Source organism: Prionailurus bengalensis, chromosome A2, assembly GCF_016509475.1.
Source record: "Prionailurus bengalensis isolate Pbe53 chromosome A2, Fcat_Pben_1.1_paternal_pri, whole genome shotgun sequence".
In the NCBI taxonomy this organism is placed as follows: Eukaryota; Metazoa; Chordata; class Mammalia; order Carnivora; family Felidae; genus Prionailurus; species Prionailurus bengalensis.
Window position 1 is genome coordinate 135616773 of NC_057348.1, and position 23835 is coordinate 135640607.

General features: G+C 39.8%; 1 protein-coding gene across 2 annotated transcripts in view; it reads right to left on the bottom strand.

Annotated features, from left to right (window-relative positions):
* Nucleotides 1–10077, bottom strand: part of CTTNBP2 (cortactin binding protein 2) — a 149874-nt gene extending 139797 nt beyond the window's left edge. The window contains exon 1 of one of the 2 annotated variants that reach the window (XM_043589329.1): nt 9885–10076. In XM_043589329.1, the coding sequence (XP_043445264.1) occupies nt 9885–9965 (81 nt within the window). In that variant the 5' untranslated portion in view covers nt 9966–10076. Of the gene's footprint in view, nt 1–9884 lie in introns of both variants that reach the window. The other variant, XM_043589331.1, reaches the window with a different exon arrangement.
* Between the last annotated feature and the right edge of the window lie 13758 nt (nt 10078–23835).

Genomic DNA, 23835 nt, shown 5'->3' on the forward strand with positions numbered 1-23835 from the left:
CGTCACATAGGTCTTAAAACACAGTTGTTCTCAAAGGCAAGCGTGCCTAAGAATCACCTGGAGACCTTGTTAACAGACTGATACAGGTCTGCAGCAGGGCCTTGAATGTGCCTTTGTAACAAGTTCCCATGGCTGCCGGTCCATGGACCACACTTGGTGAGGCATTTCTGTATCTTACCTGATCTCTTCTCATCTACGGAATAGAAATCCTAACATCTACCCTATGACGTTCTTGTGAGCATGAAACAAGAACACATAAACAGAGTAAGTGCTAAATAAAAGTGGTAATTGTTACTATCCAGGCTGAGGGCACCCAGATATTTTATGTAGAGAGGAGTAGGCTGTTGGCAACAACCTCACTGCTTTGAAAATCTACCATCCTAAACCAGCCTAAGTCCGATAAACTCAGTTTATTGACTATGATGAAAGACTCTTTTCCCACTGAGATGGAAGGGTGAGCTGCAATTCTTATGTGCTTTAGAGGGTAATGTTTTATTAATGCTTCTGCTGGTTGTTCTAAAGATTTTAATTAATTGTATATTTTATTGTCCTTGTTTCCCCGAAGCTTCACAAGCAAAGCACTCCACTTTAAATACTAATAAATTATGAAAGACATTGCCAAGATTCTGATTCATATTAGAGTCAGGAGAGCTTGCTCTGGTTCCATCATCATCAACATTACATGTGACCTGCAACCAACACTTCTGTTTTTTTAATATGTCACCATCAATTAAAAGAGAAATTCGTTAAGGTAAAAAATCACTGCTATAGGGGTCTCGCTAAACCATTGATTAGGTTACACAGAATGTTAAAAAAAATCTGTTTCCCATCACAATGTATTAAGTGATGCACTATTTTAAATACATAGTTTGTCTGCCTGCCTGCTACTCTCTCCCCATACCTCTCACCCTTGGGTCCTCACTAAAGATGCTATTACTTCCTGGCCTTCAAGAATATTCTAATAATATTTTCAAATCGTCATTCTCCAGGGCTTAACATTTTCATCCACTATTCTGGTATAACAGCATAATAAAAAAAAAAGTATATGAAATCATATTAGAAGTCCTTTATTTTACAAATAAATTCAAAGCACCTTAGTACTGTTAGAAATTTAAGAAGCCCCAAAGCAAAAATCCCAAGAAAGAAGTCTGTTAAGTTTCACATGAAGTAGCATCTACCGGACTTGATGCATGTGTGGTACCGTAGTAATTAGATATAGAAAAATTGTTAATGTTTTTTGGCTTAAGAACAAAATAATTATTCTGAATCTTTTATTTCTTAAACCACTTTGATCCATGATTGACATACAAAATGCTGTACATATATAATATGTACAACTGGATAAGTTTGGAGATACAGGAACACCTCCAAGCTTCCCATTTTTTGGACAGATTTTATATTTTAAAAGACAAACTGGGGCGCCTGGGTGGCGCAGTCGGTTAAGCGTCCGACTTCACCCAGGTCACGATCTCGCGGTCCGTGAGTTCGAGCCCCGCGTCGGGCTCTGGGCTGATGGCTCAGAGCCTGGAGCCTGTTTCCGATTCTGTGTCTCCCTCTCTCTCTGCCCCTCCCCCGTTCATGCTCGGTCTCTCTCTGTCCCAAAAATAAATAAACGTTGAAAAAAAAAAATTTAAAAGACAAACTAACTTGATAACCTAATTTTCCAAAAAAAGATAGAAGACAGAGTAGACATAAATGCCACCACTTACATAAAAAATTAGAATCTCTATCAGGGAATCCATGAAAACATGACAGCCCCACGCTCCCACCAAAAAAAAAAAAAAATCACAGCAGACATGTTCACACACTAAGCTTTTTTATTACTGTACTTGCTTTCCTAATTAAAGAAAAATCCAGATCTCATTTTTAAGTGATAGCAAGGCATTCAAAAGAAAGAAAGAAAAAAAAAAAAAAAAGCTAGATTTCAATTCTACAGGCCACCCCTGTCTGTCATGTTTGATGTTTGCCAGGAAAAGGACTCCAGGAAAAGTGCTTCTTAACACCTAGTTTTAAAAATCTGGCATAGGCAGCTTCAACTAATTCAAAGTCTGGTCATCGAACAAAGAGAGGGCCTTCTTTGGGACATAAATACATAAGCTAAAAGAGAAGACAAAACCCCAAACTCTTACTGTTCAACACAGCAGTATTCAACAAGGTCTGGGGTGGGCGTGGGGAGGGCATTCTTCCAGATTTTCTTATACAGGCCGAGAGAGAGTGGGAGGGAGTAGACAAAATAGAACCTGGCTGAGTAAGGTCTTCTTCAATTGCCAGAACTGAACATAGGCCAATACCAGTTTCCCTCACTACCACTCCACACCCTCACCTCTAAAATACTGGGGTTTATGTAGGGAATTTCAACAGTCACAGCCAATTAGGGCCAGAAGATCCTTACCCATATCCTTTCAGAATTAATGGAGCCAGAACATTGATGGTTGCCAAAAAGCATTTAAAAGAGACTTTAGGCAACAGTGGCTTAATGTGCCCTTCAGATCTTTGCCCAAACTTACCAGTTACGGTGAATATGTAGTGACCAAACACAAAACCAGACATGTTCTCTGGCACTTCCCACAAACATCAAGAGCATCTCCTCCAGTTTCAAATCTAGTGGGCCACCTACCCTACATGTGGATGTGGATCAATGAAATTACCACATGGGAAGGAGGTGAGATGCCTCAGAAAGCCAATGGGTTAGAAGGACTTAATTTCATCTGTTTGGATCTGTTTTCTCAGTGGTAAAATAAGAATGTTGTACTAAGTGATCTCTAGAGTCTCCCCCAGGTTCCAAATGTCCTGATTTGACAGACCATCAGGGTAACTGGATTACTAGACTGAGGAAATTTTTAGGTCATTCCACGAAGACTTTAAGAAACAATTTGAGGTCAACTGATTTTTCCACTTTGCTCTGAAGTTACAATGTAATTGTAATTTCCTTCCCAGTCTAATACAGAATGCTAATTAATTAATAAGGTGCATTTAGAACTTTTTATGTAAGCAAGATTTATGGGTTGGGGATGAATAAGAGGCATAAATAAGGGGAAAACCATGAAATTCATATTGAAATTTCAAGGAGAAAATAAAAATCTGAAGACTAGATCAGTTACATGAAAAAAAATCCAACTTTTTCCAGGTACACAGAACATTTACAATATTAAGTAAATGTGAATTCAGCTAATTATATGGATTTTCATGATGAGAAGTACATTTTCCTGCTCTAAAATTATTTCAAGTCTCTGACATTACATCTTGCTTTGAGATTATTTCTCCTGGTTTCCCTCTATAGGGAGGAAAGAATGTTACTGATAAAATTTGCATACCTTTAATTTTGTTTTTCCCAATCCTTTGTCTTCTAATTCATCGGAATCCTATCTTTCTTGAGGACCTAGCTCAAATCCCACTTCCATAGGTCTTTACAGACTCTACAGACTCCAGAAACCTCTCCTTCCCTACAGTCTTACAGTTTGCACTATAACTTCACCAGTCAAGTAATCACATCCTGCCTTGTGCATTTCCTCATATTAAACTTACTCATCTATCTTGATGCTCTATTTTCTCACCCCTACTAGAAATGTCAAAACAGCAAGAATATATTGCATCCTCACATGACGTTACCTAACGTGTATGCCCACCCACTTTTGGTAGAAAATGCCTATTTCACTCAGTATACAAACACAAAGCAGGTAAATCACATGTAAATAATAAGATACAATGTTATGGCCTACTCTAAGGCCAACTAAGTAACTGGTCAATCGTTTTCATTCATTGTTTCAAAAATCAATTCGAGTAATCTAAACTAGGGCAACTTGGCTGTGTGGCTTTAAAGCAACTTGGGGCCAGCTCTCCATGGCCTTGCACCTCAAATCAACCACACTGCCTGAGGTCTTTCCTGCAAGACAAACATCTGAGTATACTGGAAGGAGGTAAAACTGACAAGTAAATAGAATGACAGGAAGGAAACCTGGCAATGGATATAACCAATTTGAAGTAGAAGAAAACTGGAATGAAAAGCAGAAAAGTGGCTGGGTCAGGGGTGACAACCTCTAATAATTAAGCGCAGCCACCTCCCTTTCCCTCCTTTCAGATCTCTCAGTCTCCATTTCCTCTTTGGGGGGAAGGAAGGAAGGAAGGAAGGAACCAACCACATCTCAGATAAAACAAGTGTCTATTTCCATTCTAACTCAGCTTTTCAATGTTCCATCAGCCCTACATAGCACTTCCCCACATGCGAACCAGCATCCGGATCCAATAACTGTCCCTTAAGAAGCTGATAATGCATTGAAGAATATCATCTTGATTATCTGTAGGTGGCAAATGGCAGCATGCTGATTTTCAAATGAAGAGGCTGAGACACAGACTGCTAAATGACATTCTTACAGTTACAGAGCCCTTCTGTGGAAGAACACAGGCCTTTGGAATCATCTTTCTGCCTCTTCAATGAAATACAAAAATGTCAAAACCAAATCATGTATATTCTACATTGCATATTGCATCATATTGTACACAGCATTAATATGATTTATTTTTGTACAAGTTACTTACAAAAGATTAACAATTTTTTAAAAATTCTTTGACCTTAATGTCATTATCACCTTTCTTGTACTTGTTCTCCATTTTTTTTTTCTTTACCTGACATCTAAGAAAAAAGACAAGCTTCCTTTTTCATGTTATAACAAATCTGGCAAAGGAGTGCCAATAGAGATTGAATACATTCAAATACATTCAAATAAAGTCCTATCTAGGGGAACCTGGGTGGTTTATTAGTCAATTAGCATCCCACTCTTGATTGCAGCTCAGATTATGATCTCAGGGTTCAGTTCATGAGATTGAACCTCGCCTTGGGCTCTGTGCTGACAGTGTGGAGACTGCTTGGGATTCTCTCACTCCCCCTCTCTCTCCCTCTCCTCTGCTCTCGCTCTCATTCTCTCTCTCTCTCAAAATAAACTTTAAAAAATAAATAGGGGCATTTGGGTGGCTCAGTCCATTAAGCCTCCAACTTCAGCTCAGATCATGATCTCAAAGTCTGTCGGTCCCAGCCCACGTCAAGCTCTGTGCTGACAGCTCAGAGCCTGGAGGCTGCTTCACATTCTGTGTCCCCTCTCTCTCTGCTCCTCCCCCACTTGCATGCATGCACTCTCTCTCTCAAAAATAAACAAACATTTAAAAAAATGTTTTTTTTAAATAAACAAATAGGGGTGCCTGGGTGGCTCTGTCAGTTAAGCTTCCTATTTTGTATCATGTCATGATCTTGCATGAGTTTGAGACCCACATCGGGCTCTGTGTTGACAGCTCAGATTCTGTGTCTCCCTTTCTCTCTCTTTCCTTCCCCCACTCCTCTCTCTCTCTCTCTCTCTCTCTCTCTCTCAAAAATAAACATTAAAAAAATAAATAAAGTCTTTTCTAAAGCAACATGCAGATGTGCTTATGGGGGCAGAAAGAAGAGAAACTATTCCATCTTTCCCAGGCACATTTACAGTTGAATTCTAGTCCCAGATTTCTAGGCATTTGCAGACTATTCCAAAGCCTTGCCTAACTGTCTTGCTGCCCAATCTTCCCTTTATTCCCCTTTTCCTGTTTCCAAACTTCCTTCCATTTCTGCCTTGACCCCCCCTCAATCATCAGCTCCCTCCAAAACCCCAGTGGGTGATTTGACCTTGACTCTATTTATAGAAAGAATTCAGGATGGGAGGGATGCAGTTACCATCTCAACCATTATTCTGAAGACAGAATCTAAAGGGAAAACTAACAGTGTTGGATATTAAATTTTAAAAAATATATACCTGTGAAATATCTGAAATGTCACTGAGAAAAGCAGTTTGGAAAGAGACAATATACAAATAAAAATCAGAAAGAACAACAACAACAAAAAAAACTCAGAGAATCAGGGTCATCTTTCAGAAACAAGAAAAGCTCTGTAACAGCTATAATGTTAATTACTACAAATCTCAGACCAGTTTCATGACATCCAGTAACACACAAAGTAAATTTCCTAATTAGCCAATCAAAATTAAGTATTATAACACAGCTTCCTGTTGAGTGTTCATTTTCTTTCTTCAGTAAAGATTAGTGAACACCTGCCAAGTATGTGCCCGGCACAGTGCTTAACCTTTGCTTTCTTTTAGAAACAAAATCCATACTGCTTTTCTTGAAGGAGGCTGCTTGTCCTAGCCACAGCCTTGCTGTCCATAAGATCAACAGCAGATATTTGTAAATGGCTGAGTAAGTACTCAGTCTGTGAAACATTTTCTCACCTCATAAAGTTACATGAAACACAAGAGGATAGAACCAACTGGCAATCAGGCTGAGGCATGGATTCAATCACAGAGAAGACAAATGCTTTGCTCTAAACAAAACTGCTCCTGCGAGAAATGTAACAACAATACCAACAACAATAAAGTCAAAAAACAGGCACAAACAGAAATACACATTTACAAAGAAAAAAAAGTGAAAAGCAGCATGTTGAAAACATCAGTTATATTCTAATCGTGGGGGAATATTTTAATCTATTTCCTCAACTTCTAACCTATCTTTCTAAAGCACACTGTTGAGACTTAAGTTGAGCCCTGTAGGCTCGCGTTGGAAAGCCCCTCACATGTGCCCCAAGCCACCTTTCAAAGAATCCTAAGAACCAGCCACATGGCATACAGCTTCCTGCAGTCTCCACTTCCAAGTCCTCCTTCCATCTCAAGACCCAGCTCAAATGCCATCCTTCTGTGGAATGTTTCCAGGTCCTTCCACTAGGGATCATCTCCAGGACAATTCTTCCCCAGACTCTTAATATAAATTATTCGTGCCTTTCATGACACCATCATGTCTGATTTGATTCCTTGGTATTTATCAGTTTCCACCATGGGAATGTGTTACTTCAAGGCAGCAAAGATGTTACTCATGATGCCACCATCTTGGTGAGTGGTCAGTAATGTGTTAAATCTGAATTATTCCCTACTTAAAAATTATGTGTGAAACTTTCAATTTCTATAGCTGCCATATAACTATAGATTTTTTCAAAAGCAGGTTGGCAAAATTGGCTAAGAAAGTGCTTTCTTTGCGTTTACATTCAATACTGTCACCTGGAAAACAAAAATTTCCATGGTACTAGCTGGTTAATATGTTTAACATTACTATTTTGCATTTAATAAAACCACTGTCCAAGTTTTTTTCTTGTTACTATCACCATGACAACAAAAATTTATATCTACTTTTTGCATATTAGCTGCTCCAGAAAAGTCCAGAATGACAAGAATGTTGGTCAGTTTTCCAAACATAGCATTAAAAAGACCTCCATTTTCCTTTCACTCTTAAATTCTTTGGTGACAATAAAAAAGCAGGAAGATTTCTGTTTTCCATACTGCCTTATCCATTAGGAGTTATTTTCAGAGTAGAAATAGCAATATAGCCTATAAAAGTCATCACATTTGGCTAAAGCACTGAAAATAACCCAGGTCTCTCGCATGGTTCACAGCAAAGACTATTAATATGATCCTATTGAATAATGTAGCTGTTACCCAGCTTTACACTTGGGATGCTTTCAGGATTTAAACAGCTAAGAACAAGGATCACAAACTAAATTTAAAACACTCCACTGAAAATCACATTAAGCTGAAAACTATAAATTAAACTTGTCTCTAAGCAACAATCTAAATAGTCAAAACTTAGTGAAAACACTCACTTTCAAAAATAGCCTACTGCTTTGGAGTCTCCATTGGCTCATGACTGCCAAATGTACATATAAAAATGCATAATATGTAAACTAATTTGAAATGAAATAAATCTCTAAAATGAAAAAAAAAAAGTTCCCCAAAATGAAAAAAAAAAAATTTAAGTTCTCAGTTGCCATTAACCCTAAATGCATAAATATGCCTTTGATTTTTAACCATTAGATAAGAAGCAGTTAAAATGATAATTATCATTCCTCAACCTAGCTTTAATTTAAAAATCAGTCTAAGTCAAGTGGCTGCTTTGGGAGGACCACACCTCATTAAATTAAAAGTAAAATGCCCAGTTTACTATACAATAAGCCATCATCAGAATTTTACTACTAAGTCTTAAGTTATTTAAAAAAAAAAAAAACACTATTAGATTAAGCATCCTTGTTGCATTTTCTAAAGGATTCTATAAAAATAACAAGTTTTACTTTCACAGATTTTTCATGGCTATTACCATTAAACACGGTGAAATTATAAAATCCCCACCTATCCACAATGAAAAATCAGACTCCTGAAAATTTTAAACAGCAGAAAGGGAACACTGACCTTAACACAAAAATCTGTCTGGTGTCCAAGATTCTGTTTGCAATCTAACCCAATAAAACTACAGAACAGCTACAGACCATAAATCAGATGTTTGTGTTTGGTTTAATCATCAGGTGAATAAATACTGAGAGTAACAGAAAGAAGCCTGTTCTAAGTCGATTAAACAAATTCAACCTTCCTGGGAAACAAACACACACACCCCTACCTCTTTCTTTTCCCTCCTACTCCTCTCCCCATAGCATCTCCTGGGGTAGAAGGTACCCAATCATTTCAACTTCCCAGAGAGGCTGGTGTTGTCTTAAGAGCTGGCTTCCTTAGGGTAACTAATACACTGCATCACAAGAGAGCAGGTTTCGTTTGAAATCTTAAATTCACGTTTTCCAAGCAAATAATGAAAAACCAATTTTCCTAAAAGTTTCAAATTAAAACTTCCAAGTTTCACAAGTGGAAATCAGGAGCCCTCCTCCTCCTCCTCCGTTTTTCCTCCTCTCCCTCTGTTTCTCTTTTCCTCCCCAGGCTCAGCTCAAGTAGCTTCTTCCACCTCTCTCTCCCTCCAGAAAACCCCACGTCCAAACAGGGAAGAAGTTAAAGCAACCCAGATTTTTCACACCTGGCCCTGCCCTCTGCTGCTCGTGCACCGACTCTGCTTAGGAAAAAACTGAGGGGCCTCCATGCTCTCCTCTCGCTCTATCCCACCCGAAATCTCCGGCTAGGGCAGCGGGATCGCGCCAAGGGTGGGAGGCGCTCCCAAGGGCTGCCTTTCTTTGCAGCTCCCTGCAGCTCCTGCAGCTGCTTCTCAACGCCCAAAACGTTTCCACCCAGGAAACGTGGGTCCAGCCCTCCCCCAAGGTACGGGCTGGAAACCACCATTCGGTCTGTGCACGGGGATATTCTGGGGCCGAAAGTGGGGCCGGCGATGGATGGAAGCTCATTCGGCTTCCAGAGCCCAGCGAAGAACAATGTGTTGCCACTTAGGTGCTAAATCTCCACCTTGCCCGGACATCTTCTTGGGAAGAACGAGGACACCTTCCCACCCCTCACCAAGTGGCGGGGCAGCAGGCAGCTAGAACCCAAAGCTCCGACGAGCAGCGGCGGGCAGCAGCGCCCACAGCCGGGCACCGGACCTCTCTCAAGGGGCCTCAGGCACAGGAACACACACACACAATGGGCATCCCCACACCTGCCTGGCGATGACCCGTCTCCCCCTAGCCGCCTTCCGGGGTCCGCTGAGAGATGCCAGGCAGCCCCGAGACACTAGCCCTCAATCACGCGCACAGCGGGAGGCGAACAATGGGGGTCAAGTTCGCTTACAAACACACCCCAGCCCCCGCCCCTGGCCAAACCCCGCCGCAGCCGAGGGAGTGGGCGTAGGGGTCGCTCAGGACGCACGCAGGGAGCCCCGAGAACCGAGCGGACTGGGACTGCTTCCCGCAGGGCAGGGAAAGGACAAGAAGGGATCCTGAGCCCAGGCAGCCGCCTCACCCGCCTCGACCCGGGCTCCGGCCGTGAAGCACCGTGGGGAGGGGGCACCCCGGGGAGCCGGGGCTTGCGGAGCGCCCCAGGGGGGCAAGCCCGGTGCAGCCGGAGCCCTGGCCCGCGTCTACACCCTCCCCGCGCCCACCCGGGGACCTCGGTTACCGCCGCCTCCGCCGTGGCCCCCGCCGCGTCCTCTGGGGCGCGGGAAAAATCGGGCTCGCAGCTCGCGCCGTCCGTCGCCATCTTCCTGCTCTAGCGGATCCGAATGCGAGCTCGGAGCGGCGGCTGCGGGTTCAGCCCTCTCCGCGCGGGCGGCGCTTAACCCGCTGCGGTCCGGGGACGCGGGCGCTCGCAGCCGGGCCGCCGCCGCCGGCGCGCTCCCTCCTCCCCTCGCCACCGCCCCCGCCGCCTTAACCCGCTGCGCGCCGGAGCGCCGCCCGCCGCCGTCTGGTCCCCGCCCCGCGGCCCCGCGCCCGGCTGCCCGCAATCAGCTCGTGGAGGTACGGAGAATGGGCACGCGCGCCCAGCCCCGGGTAGGACCCGAGGCGCAGAAAGGGGACCCAAGGCGCAGAAGGGGCAACCAAAGCCCCCGACGAGGTGAAATCAAAAGCCCGGTAGGTGATTCTCCCGGCACGGTCCCCACCGAGCCGGCGGTGAACAGACCGGATAAATGCCAGGCCTCCCGATTCTGAATTCTCTATACGGTCAAGAAAAGCCTTCACCTCAACCCCCTCTATGCCACCGCTAGGAATCACAGAAGGCACCCTTTTCTTCTTTCTTGGATTTGTTTGTTGTTGTTGTTGTTTTGATTTTGGTTTTTTGCAAGACTGCCATCAGGGCGTTTTTACCCTCCTGGCGTACATATCTGGCTTTGTTTTATTCTATCACTGCCTTTCGTCGTTCTCCAAAAACCGTCAACTCCCAGATCAAAATGTGTCCTGCCACCTTTTATTCGGTTGCATCCAGCCCCTTGGCCTATTCCTTTCTAATACAATCTCTTTTTCAAGAAAGGTGTAGCAGGGCCTGTTTTTGTTGTTTTTGACCCCAACTCCGGGGTATTTCTGAAAGACTAATCAAGAAATATTAAGTGCCATTCTTGTAAAAGGAAGCTCTCTACTTTTAAGAGAATCTAAGAGACCCCCATGAGATAGGACAACACACCCACACAGAGGCACACAACACATGACTTTTTCCTAAAAATTGACTTTTTTGGGAATTATACATCTCAGAAGATATATCATGAGATGAGTTAGGCCCAAACTCTTAATTTTCTCTTCCCACATCTGATTCAGTTCCTACCCTTTCCTGCCAATCCCCAGGATGTGAAAATCTATCACCTTATCAAGACCATATGGTACAGGCCTTCCCAAATCACCAGATCTCAAAAAAATGTGTTGAAAGCACAAAATCAAATGGAGGCATTCAAGCTGTGTCTGAAAAAAAAGTAAATTCAAACCACAACCAAATCCTGGACTTAAAATTTTGGAAGATGAATGACTGGAATGTTCAGTCCAAGGGTTAACAGATCAAAGCCCGTTTTTTAAAATGGCTGATTCCTAATGAAAGGTTTTGGCACTTTAATTGCTTCACTTTCCACATTAGATCTAAATATGATCCAAACCAGGGCAGAGAATATCATCTGCAAAGGACCTGAAAAGGATGGATCAATATAATTGTTAAAAGTTCCAGGGGCTCCTGGGTGGCTCAGCTAAGCATCTGACTTCAGCTCAGGTCATGCATGATCTCATGGTTCGTGAGTTCAAGCCCCACATCGGGCTCACTGCTGGCAGCAAAGAGCCCTCTTCAGATCCTCTGTCCTCTTCTCTCACTGCCCCTCCTCCACTCACTCATGCTCGCTCTCTCTCTCTCTCTCTCTCTCTCTCTCAAAAATAAATAAACATTTTTTAAAAAGTTCCATCCCAGAAGGGGTCTACATCAAGAAAGAACTTGCACCTGGAACCCTGGGGTAAGGGTCACAGTCTTAGAAATCACCTCAAGGTTATCCTGTAAGCAGAGGTGATCATTTATTTACTGTCTTTGACTTTACTCTGATAGCTACTCCCTCTCTGAGTCCCCTGATTTCCATCCCTGTTTGTTATACCACTATCTTTTATCAAATATTCTCTCTGAAATTGTTCAATATTAGAATAAATAGACTCCCTATACGATGAAAGGAAAGCATTTGACAGTAAAACTTCAATGCTGAACTGATAGTTGAAACTTGAAGTTTGAACCCAAAACATCCCTTCTTTTCAAAATGCATTTTCACACATCAAAAGACAATGAATCTTCTTGACACTGACACTTGGTACTGATGTTCAATTACTACCAGAGAAATTAACTGGCTCCCTTATAGGGGGAAAAAAATAAAATAATAAACTTCACTTAGGTGTTAAGAACTAGGAATATGACATGACAATATCTCTGAGAAGCAACTCTCATTTATTTTATACATGCAGCTCAATTTAAAAAAATCATTATTGGGAAGAAATAGCTTCTATGAGTCTAAATACAACTGAAGCAGAATCATCACAAAAGATTCAAACCCTAATTTCTTCCCTCTCACCTACCCCCTCTTTTTTTATTTTTTATTTATTTATTTATTTATTTATTTATTGTAAAATAAGAAACAGTTGAAAAAAAAAAATCACACAACAGCACGTTTTCTAAGGGCCAAAATCCAAGACCTAGGAAGAAAAATAAACAGTGTTTTGTCCCTACCTTAAAGCTGCCACTGCCTACTGCCAAGGATTGACAGAATATCCCACCCTACTGCACAGAGGTAACTAGCACATTAGGAGTTAATTCCCTCACCAGTGGCCTGGCCCAGGGCTGCTTCTCTACCAGGAGGACACTTGCTGGTTTAAATTCTCTCCTGAGAATTAACCTCTATTGAGACTGCAAATTAACTCTTTCTGAAAGACTTTCTTTGCACAAAGACAGGCTCTACTAGAGTCAGATCGAATAGATCTGAAAGAGTAGTGACCTGATGGCTCCAGAAATTAAATCTTTTCAAGCTTCATTAAATAGCTTAAAAAAAAAAAAAGAAAAAAAGACATCCCGGGGCTAGAGTGAAAATTTCTAAAAGGCAAGGGAAAGGAAAAGATACAGGAGTATAAGCAGGAAGAAAAGAAATCCCTAAACAAAAACAAATCATGATTTTTTAATTGGTAAATTTCTTTCAGCTTTAAAATGGAAGGAGAGATACTGAATACACTGCAAACAGAACACTATTAGTTTCATTGTCTTCTCCTTTGAACATAATGATGTGCCTGAACTTAAAATTTTATGAACTTAAAATTTGACCCACTGACAAATGAATTTATTGTCAAATTAAAACAAATTATTTTCTGAACCCTGGAACGGAGGTGCTTGTGCTGAGCCATACTCCAAGATTCTGTTTTAAGACCAATGAAATGGGTCCTCCAGCTAGGAGTGCAGACTGGGGGGGGGGGCCGGGGGAGCCAAGTGGTGTTCTGATTAAACCATGGCCTTGGCCTCACCAACCACATCCTCCAACCCACTAAACCAAAAACTCAGAGAGTTATATATAATGATGCAAAGGGATTCTTCCTTCCATGTGAAAAGATAAAGGAACATACACATATCCTAAAACAGTTGCCTTGATAGAGCAAGAGAATTCTTTATTTCAGCTAAATGACAACATTTATGTGAACTCCAAAGAGCAAACCATATGTTATCATGTCTTAGTATTGCCAAATGACAAAATTACTGAGTAGCAAACCATTGCTGACTGTATCCGCAAGGCTATCGTTATACAATTTAAATATTCTAGACCATGTTTATGTTTATCCCTGTCTACACCTTGGTGACCCACCTACAAAGCCCCAGGCCTTGACACTCTGAACTCTAACAAAAGAGGGCAAGATGAGCTTGAGTGTCCTGTATCTATCACATGGTTTTGAAACTAAGACATTGCCAGAAATGCATTTTCACATGACCTGACTACATTCCCTCATAGTCAACTTGTCATTATCTACATGTGCTTAGGCTCTTTGTGGATTTTACTCAGTAAATTTAATCCTAATCTAGTTAGCCACTCTTGTCAACAACCTATGGTTTTGGAAGGTCTCCTTCACCAACTGCAGTTGGTGTGTGCCAAGGGAATGCAAGCTAATTTTACCTAAGCTAAAGCGAAACGTAATTAGGAAATTAAATCTGCTAGGTAGGATACAAGCCAAAGCCAACCTAAATATATCATTATAATCATTTCCAGCCCCTTTTAACACCACCTCTAGCTGGAAATTGCATTTGGTTATTCAGTGCTAAAGTGATGTCCAAAAAGATTTTATTAAAGGGTTAAAGGTAAAGTAAGAACATTATTCCCCCGTCCTGTCACTCAGAACAGAAACTGGGGCTCCCGGAGAACAATGAATCAATGTTGATTCAGTTCCATTGAATGTTTTTAAAATCTTAAGCCATTACTTGTTGGTTTGATCTCTTATCTGCAGAAGTCATTAACTAGAGTAAGTTCTAGGGCAAAAGGTGTTTTAGTGCAAAACCATTATGGAAAAACAATTTTAACAAAGAAATCTGGACCACTGCTGCCCCTCATCCACCTGAATTGGAAATGGATCTGAATATTTCCGTTTATTCAGCCTCATTAGCAATCCCACAAGCCTGCAGTATGTAGTTACTAGGCAACCATAACGCATGGGGTGTTTATACCATTAGGCATCAATTATAACAAGCTTTATTTTTCTTAGAAAGTTTAAAAACTATATAAATAAGTTGTGAGATCAGACCCTTTTCTCATCTGATTAGGAGTATAGAGCTAGACATTTTCTTTTCATGGGGTATATATTGTTCAATTCAAAAGGAAATGCAGTGTTTGAAGAATTACTAAGAACTAAAGATTAATGCCCTTAAATTTTAATAAATATGTAGATAATATTTATGATTGATTCAGTGATATTTACTTATGATAAAAAATATAGAAAAGCCATGAATCTATTATATAGTTCTCCCATGTAAAAATGTGAAATAGCCCAAAATACATCAACATTTTCCAGGAAATCATAATTAATTAGCTGTACACTAAGTTAATGGAGTTTCAAATACCTTTGGAATTTTTGAGACATAAATTCCATCTTACATTGCCCCAAATCTCACTTGATGACAACAGTTTTTTTTGTCCACCAAGACATTTTTTTGATTAAAATCAATTTAGCTCATTTAAAATTGCCTGAAAATGTGATGCCATTGTTTGAAAAGAAATAATAATAATAACATAAATATAAATACCAGAAGTTCTTCAACTAACCAATGAATATAAAATAAAATTTAATTCATAATATTTATAGAACAATGTCATGGCTAGACTTGGAGTTTTAATTATATATATGATTCAAGAACTGAAAGAAAAAAGCATTAGTGTTACTATTTTCTTCGTAGGGAAGGTGAAGTCACTTACAGAATAAAGAAAAATACTTCTGGCAAATCAACATTTAAGTAGTCTAGAATGTTTTATTCTTGCAGTAAAAGAAATATTCAACCACTGAAGTACTTTTATGCTAGCAATATAGTATTTTTTCCTTATGGAGAAACAGAAATAACCACATACTGACCATTACTCATAATCAACATCCCTTTATCATTATACCATCTTTTAATGTTCATGATTTAGCCCTTTCAGCATTAACAACTTTGTTAAGAATAAATTCAGTTGGAAAGTGTCTTACTGCTACTTTTTGCTTCCTTCAGATCTGCTAAGGACCTTACTTTGTCAGTTTCAGTCTCCACCTCCTGACTATTGACCATCCAAAAGGGATGATGCCAGTTGGTCATGAGACAACTTTGCTTGACATACTCTGCTTGGATCAGCCCTCAACCCCACCCTATGTGGCCACAGATACCAACTGGAATGGTGGTGGTGAACTCCCATTCCCAGAATTTAAGATTTGAGGAAGGAGCAAGGGAGAAGTTGACTGGAAGCTTCTCCTGACCCTCTGAGCTTGAGTAGTGGATAAAGGCACCCTGCTTACAAATACCACATTATATAGCTCTATTTCCTATAAAAAATCATTTTGAGAGCTAGAGAAACACACAAAAATGGAGTCAGATTCAAACGTGAAAGGCAAAAGCAATAAAACCTCTAACAGGAGAATATTTTCATGAGCTTGTATATCAGCACATAAGTTCTGACTTTTTTATTTAATCCAATTGATCAATCTTTTTCTAGTGTGGTTAGTGTTTTGTGTCCTGTTTATGAAATCTTTGCTCAGCTCCTTGGCCTCCCACATGCTGTTTTGTGTTGGCTCTCTTGGAACCTCATCCTGTACATGCTCAGCTTAGAATTTAGCCTAAAATTTGAGAGGAAATCATGTACAGATTTTTTGGACTCTTTCTCTTAAGTTTCTTCCTCTCTGGGACTTTTTCCTTCAAGTCCCACATACTTTGGCAACCTTCAAATACTGACCTTTGTCTCCTTAGCCCAGTAAAACTCATTTTTCCCCAACTGGCCCCTACCCCCATCCCAGCCCTCCTCTCAAAAGTCATAGCCCCTCAAGTCCTGCCTGCATGTGTGACCTGCCAACACCTTCTACCAGTCATTTCATATATATGGTGTTTCACTTCTTTTTGTTGTTTTTAATAGGAGGGTTGACCTAATACTAAGCACTCTGTCATGACTGGAACTGAAAACCACATGTACTTACTTTTAGAAGGAGTGTTTATAACTAACAAAACTTCCTAATGTTCCCTTGCCTAATTGGATTGTATCCAGGACCGTGTTATTTATTTTCTTATCCTGGGGTTGGGGGGAACCCAGCTGAGACTCTCCAGTTGCCATTGACAAACAGAATCCAGGCACCGATCTGCTAAGTCATCCAGAAACAGACATGAAAAAACCATGTTGGCAATAAAGGATGACATTGCAGCAGTAGAATATAATACCATGATGTATAAATTCTATTATCAGTCTTAAAAATGTAGCAATGTGCCTTCTATTCTAGGGAGTAGTGTGCCTGATGGCTTTCAGAAAATAAAAGAAAAATGAGAGATTGAAAAGAGGAAAAGAGGAAGAATAGAGTGAGGATGGCCCTAGGTTTTCCTTAGTTAAGGGACTGGTGGTTAAATGGATGTCTTTCAAAGAACAAACACATCTCAAATGTGATTCTGGTACATTCTAGGAAACTTTGGCAGATTTTCTGGACTTCAAGGTCAAATGAAGATTGGTGGGCATAGAAGAACATTAACTCCAAGGCTGCAGTGTTAACACTGAACCCAGTACATGACAAGTAGTCAATAAATATTTAGTCAAATTAATTCCGTGTAACTGATGAGTGGGTAGATAGGTGAATAGACGGATAGAGTAAATACTACTGATTAGCTACATTGGCCCCTTTGGCATTATGGTGAAACTTACGGATTTCTTCTCAGAAAAAAATGTAAATGCATAAAACAAAACATGGCATCATAAAGAAAATGAGTTATATTCAAACCCAATGATCAAAATTCTGCATATAAAAAAAGAAAAATTTATAACGGAGGAATAGATGTGCCTCTCTCTTCCATAACGAAATAAGATGATATAGTAGTGGACCCATAATTAAGGTAATTTTGAAGTTTCCATGAATGTAAATGATATTTTGAGATCTCGGTAACAATTGTATTGAGACTTAAAAATATCTGTAATGGCTACTGTGACAAAGTCATAGGTACTGCCAGATCTACTATGGTCCATTGCCTAGATTGATAATTGAAGTAAATGTTAACTATCAGTGAGAAGTGAACAAACATGAAAATATAATTTTTAAAAAATTTTTCATGTACTTCCCATGGAATTCTACTCATGAACCCCATCATTTAAGAAGTTCACTCTATAGATTTTAAGGAGAGTTCATACTTGTTAAAATAAAAATTTCTGCCCAATTGAGACATTTAGTAAGTAATATATATAAATATATAAGATATATTTATATAAAATGTGCATATAAAAATATATATTTATGTGCATATAAAATATATATGTGCATATATATATTATATATTATATAATATATATTATACATATTTTTATATATGCATAAATATATAAATGTGCATATCTATCTACCTATCTATCTATCTATATATATATATATATAGGAGGTGGAGAAGGATGGAAATATAGATGTATTAGGCTAAGTAGGGTATGCTGAGGACCGAGGTTAAAGATCCCAAATGGTACTCCCTCCTATCTGCCAAATAAAATAAAACAACTCAGAACACATACTGTAGTGCAGTTGTTAAGTGCAGGGTTCCATAATTAAGAGCCTCTTTCTAGCTGTGTGACTTTGGGCAAGTGCTGTTCTCGGTGACTTCATCAGTTAAGAGCCATCATAATGGCTCCTGCCTCTACGGGGTTGTTGGGAGTATGAAATTGATTGATTCATTTAAAGCACTTGGAACAGTGGCCCCCACTAAACTCCTAGCATTTTGACTCATTACTATTTTCATGCTCCGCATACACTTATTAAAGAATAAACAGTCACCCATATATACATGACATTGCAGAAATATTTTATGAATTTAAAAAATGATCCTACAGCTATGCAACAGTCCTAACCAGGCTATTTTGTATAATGTTGAAAATTTTAAACTAAGCATTCCAAGATTTTAGATTAAATAGTAAAAACTCTCCGTAAGTGCTTGCAAAAGTCATAAGAGAAAAATGTGGGATGGATCCTACAAGACGGTTCTGGCCAAATTGATTATTGCTACATTTGAAGCATACCTCTTTTTACTCAATAAGGACATGTTTTAATTAAATACTACATAGTGTTGGTCCAAAACTATCACTAGGGATTAGGTAGAACTTGTCCAGGCCATTAGATCTAAATTCAGCCTAATCCAAGCCAATGGGCTAATTCCAATGAGCAGACATATTTTGTTTGACTCATACAATGTTATTTTTTTTAAGGGAATAATTGCCCACATTTTAAAATTGAGGAATTTCATATAAAAATTCAGCCTTTCAACTTCTCAAAAATTCAGAGTATCTGAAACCACTTGTGCTCACACTGAGTCCCTTTGAGACTAGGGCTTGTGCTCTCCAGCTGTCTAAAATCTCCACTGCCCTGTTTTATTTTACTTTACTTCCTTGTTTCCCATAATTACATTACTTTCTTGTTTTCCATAGAGTTTTAACTTCATGATCCCTAAGGCAAAACAATGTAGTTTATGTGATTCCAGTAAGATTTTATGTATTTATTTATTTTAATCATAACAGTGGAGGAAACTTAGACTTAAAAATATGTCTAAGACCTAGTGGTGCAAGTATCTTGCCATCCACCATCAACATGCATACTAACAATTCATAAATCCTTTGAAAAAGGTTGACATAAGCATCTGTCATGAGCTAAATTATATCCCCCTCAAAATTCACATGTTGAAGTCCTAACCCCTAGTACCTCAGAATGTGACTGTATTTGGAGATAGAATCTTTACAGAAGTAATTAAGGTAAAATGAGGTTATTGGGGCAGAAGGGGGGTGTCTAATCCAATGTGCCTGCTTTCCTTATAAAAGAGATTAGGACACAGACACACACGGGGAAAACCATCTGTAAGAGAAGATGGACATCTGCAAACCAAGGAGAGAGGCCTCAGGAGAAACCAGCACTGCTGCCAACTTGGTCTTGAAATTCCAGCCTCCAAAACAGTAAGAAGATATGGGCACCTGGGCGGGCGGCTCAGTCGGTTAAGTGTCCAGCATTGGACTTCAGCTCAAGTCATGATCTCACAGCTCATGAGTTTGATCCCTGCGTTGGGCTCTATGCTGCCAGCTCAGAGCCTTGGAGCCTGCTTCAGATTCTGTGTTTCCCTTTCTCTCTGCCCCTCCCCTGCTCATGCTCTCTCTGTACCTCAAAAATAAATAAACATTAAAAATTTTTTTAAATAAATAAATAAAGCCACCCAGTCTATGGTACTTTGTTCTGGTAGCCCTAGAAAACTAATATAGCATCTATTCTGAATGAACTCATTCTTCCCGTGCTCTCCCACAAGTGACTTTATTTCAGCCAGGTCATCTCTGGAGTTAGCTCACATCTCTAGTGTAACAAGTCATGGACAGACTTGAACCAGTGCAGTGTGCCTTGGTGCTTTTCAGTGCAAATGTTCCAATAAAAAAAAAAAAAAGTTTTTTCTTTTTCTTTCTTTTTTTTTTTAAGGGAGGGGCAGGATACTGAGAATGAGATCAGATTCAAGGTCATTATATCATCTCATTCACTGGATTCTGAATGTGCTTTAATGAGTTTGACAAAAAGAGGATTTATAGCCAGCCCACCAGGAATTGCACAAAGCTTGTCTTATTTATGCCTGCAGTGTACCCCGTATGCAAACCTTTTCTGTCAATGTGCCAGAGCTCAGAACTGCCCATACCACAAAACTCCAGGGGGCTCCACTTCTCCAGTGGTCTAGGTAAATGGCAAAAGCTGTGAAGGCTGAATAAGAATTTAAAACACTGGTTGTAATTTAAAAGGAAGGACATTGGTACTAGAAGACTTGTTAGAGCTGAAGCAAATGACGGATCTTCAGTGACTGTTTCTCATCACTATAAACTGGGAATGAGCATCTCAATAGTTACTTCACAGGGTTGTTGTGAGGACTGAATGAGATTAACATGCACAAGTACCAGGATGCTGAAAAGAGCTACACCAGGAGTGTTATGACTTAGAGGTATCTTCCAGCCTTCAGGTTCAAGGCTCTTTCAGCTGGACGTCTGCTGCATTATCATTAAGAAATTCCACCTACCCTTGGCTGGGTCAGACCATGGTGGAACTCCTGTCCTGTATATATACATTTCTGAGCTCTTCTTTAAGGAAGTGTCTCTGGGGCTAAAGCATGGAAGGAGTTTCTCTTTCCCTTATTACCACATTTTTTAATCAGTGAAATTTCCCCTGTCAGAATACATCAAGATACCATGGTGACAATTGCTATAGAAATGCTAGATTTAGAAAGAAACAAGGTGACTTTAATTCTATTTCCTGCTACCTATGTTCAACAGCCTAAACTAAACCTGTGCTGGCCAGATGACAAAGGGAACACCTGTCCCAAATATCTTGCCCGCTCTCTTGCTCTAGAACCTAAAACTCCCGCTTCCTAAGGCCTTTCAGAAGGTATGCATAGAATTAAGTTCTAGCCTAACATTACCTGGAACACATATATACTGGGCTAACATTAACAAAAATACCACTTTTTTTGAATATGTAATTATCCATTGGAATCCAGATCACAGGCCATTATGTCAAATGATTACAAAGAGCCAGGTATGAAGGATATCTGAATAAGGGTGGACATGGGTTTCAGACAATGGAGAATGATGGGGACTTGAGCCAACAGGAAGGCACAGGCTCTGTCCAACTAAAGGGGAATTTCTCCTTGAACTGAGTCAAGAAACACAAACCCAGCAATGCCAGAGCTTCTCATTTTTCAGGAGATGGAAGAAATCAAATGTTTATGTGAAATTTTCCAATTTTAAAAACATATCTGCAAGGCAAAACTGGCTATGACTGCAAGGTTCTGGTTGATTGATGCCCTGAATCCAAGAATCATCTCCTTCTGGCCTTAAAGTACAGAAAAATGGAAGCAAGCTAAAAATGTGCATGCTGAGTGGCCTCCACATGTGTCTCTACTGAATAAGCCCTTTTTGAGGCTAAACAGCTGCATATTTTAATCAGCAGCCCAGGAGATTCATCTGGAGATCACCCAGGGACCACCTTTTGGCGCACATTGCTGAAGACAGCAAACTACTCAAAAGCAAATATCCATCTTTGTGTCCTGTGAGCCTAGCACATTACCAAGGAAGTTTTAGGAGTGAATGAATTCTTCATTATCCTAGTGCTGTATCATAACACCAGCAGATGTTTACTAAAAGCCATATTAACTCATTTTCATCTAATTGTCTTTAAGTAGCTAGTAAGACCCCCAAGATACAAGATACTAAGAAAATAATTTCAAATTGGGGGAGAAGATAAGAGCAAGGAAGAGTGTGGAACATGGGGCATTTTCTGGGTAAAGCAGATCCGGGTGAGAGTATGACCCCACGGCATCCAAAGGACTCAGAGGCACTGAGAAAGGTGTGAAGGGGTCAAAATAATTCAACACAATGGAAAATAATTAGGTCCTGAGTATGTATCAGTTGCCATTTATCTTCAGGTATTTTCATTTGTCAAAATGGCAGCGGTTAATAAAATACATCTATGAATTAAGGACAGGTGGTAATAGAAATCTCTCAATCAAAATACAATAAATATTGATACTTTATTTCCACATTTTCTTGTGGAAATTTCCCTTGAAATTCATTTATGTACTCCTCTATCTTTAGAGTGAATCACAAATTTTCGTTTATTAAAAGCATCTATGCAGTGGGGCATCTGGGTGGCTCAGTCGGTCAGTGTGGGACTCAATTTCTGCTCTGGTCATGATCTCCTAGTTTGTCGATTCAATCCCCACGTTGGGCTCCACCCTGTCAGTGCAGAGTCTGCTTGGGATTCTCTCTCTCTGCCCCATCCCCTTCTCTCTCTCTCTCTCTCTCCCACTCTCAAAATAAATAAATAAGTTATATAAATAAACAAATAAATAAATAAATAAATGTATCTATGCAGCAATATTTCCTGCTTCTCAAGAGAGGGTAGTGAATTTTTAATCAGTGTTGATTTTATAATAACACTGAAGAACATTTAAAAGGATTCGATTTTCCCCAAATTAATTATTTTGTGGGTCAGCATAGAAGAAATGTTAAGAAAAGATATAATAAAAACAGTATGCAGTTACATTTAGCATTTTCTTACTAATCATAAGAATCCTTCATTCTTCACCTTTTTTCTGTGGAAACTGGAGTTTCCTTGCCCTCCTCTTTGTCTCAATAAATTGGGCTGCTGGGACCCCTTGAAGCTTTCCCAGGCTGGGCTTCTTAAGTCCAGTAGCTCTGTCCTCTCTGTTATCTGCTTGGAATCTATCCCATTTTGCAACGTGACATTTTTTATTATTCTAATACAAGTGTTGGCAAACTTTTTCTATAAAGTGCAGGGTGGCAAATATTTTAGGTTTGTGGGCATGCATTGTAGCAATCACTCAACTCTGTCCTATGCAGTGTGAGAATTGCTATAGATGTTGGGCCAGATTTGTCCCACAACAAGCCAATATTTTGCTTATCCTTGTTCTAATAGAAAATGATGTACTTTTTGCATTATTTACAATTATATCTTGTTTTCCCAAATAGACTGTAAGTTCCTTGCAGACAGGAAAGCTTATAGCCTGTTTTGCAACACCTATAGGACTTTGGCTTGTAATGTTTTGATCGTTATATGGGATTGATAAATATTTGGTCATTGACTGTTGGCTAATTGTCTGATTTTATGCGTGAGTGTTTGCAGGGGAAATCTCAGAAAATGACAGAATTTTTGAAGAAAAGAAACCAAAGTCCATATGGGCTTGTGATTTTAGCCATGCAAAGGTCACATGTTACGCTTCAAACAAATGCAATTCTAGTGATCACAACTTTATCCACCTTCCTTTAATATCCAAATTAAATAATGCGAGCTCTCATCCCATACTACCAGGTGTATCCAGGACCCTTTTTTATATTCCTAAGGATTTCCTAGAGATATTTTCAGTCTCCTAATGTCATTCCTTTACCCACTGCTCTGAGTTCTTACCTTTTGACCTGCTTGCCCTCAGATCTCCCAATCATGCCGTTGGTTTCTTTTTTCTGCACAGTGGAGGATCTATTTTTAGCTTTTCCCATCATAAAAAAATTCTCCACATTTAAACCCAATGTGCTTTTTAATAAATGTAAAAATCCAATTCCCTGCTGATTCAGAAGTGTATCCTCCCAATCCTGCATATTCCCAGCAGCCAAGAAGGTGGTTGAATTTTACTTGTAGGAGCTTCAATCATTAAAACAGTTTTATTTTTCAACATATAAAATTGCATTGTTATGCTAAATATGTTTTTTCTTACTACACACACTGCCCATACCTTCAGAGATTCTAATTCCCACCTACAAACCCAGAAATCCAGGCTTCCCTGGTGAGAATCATGTGCCTAAAGGAACAAAATATACCTTCAACCTTGGGAGCAAACCCAGGGTAAATTTACAGAGTGCCAAAGC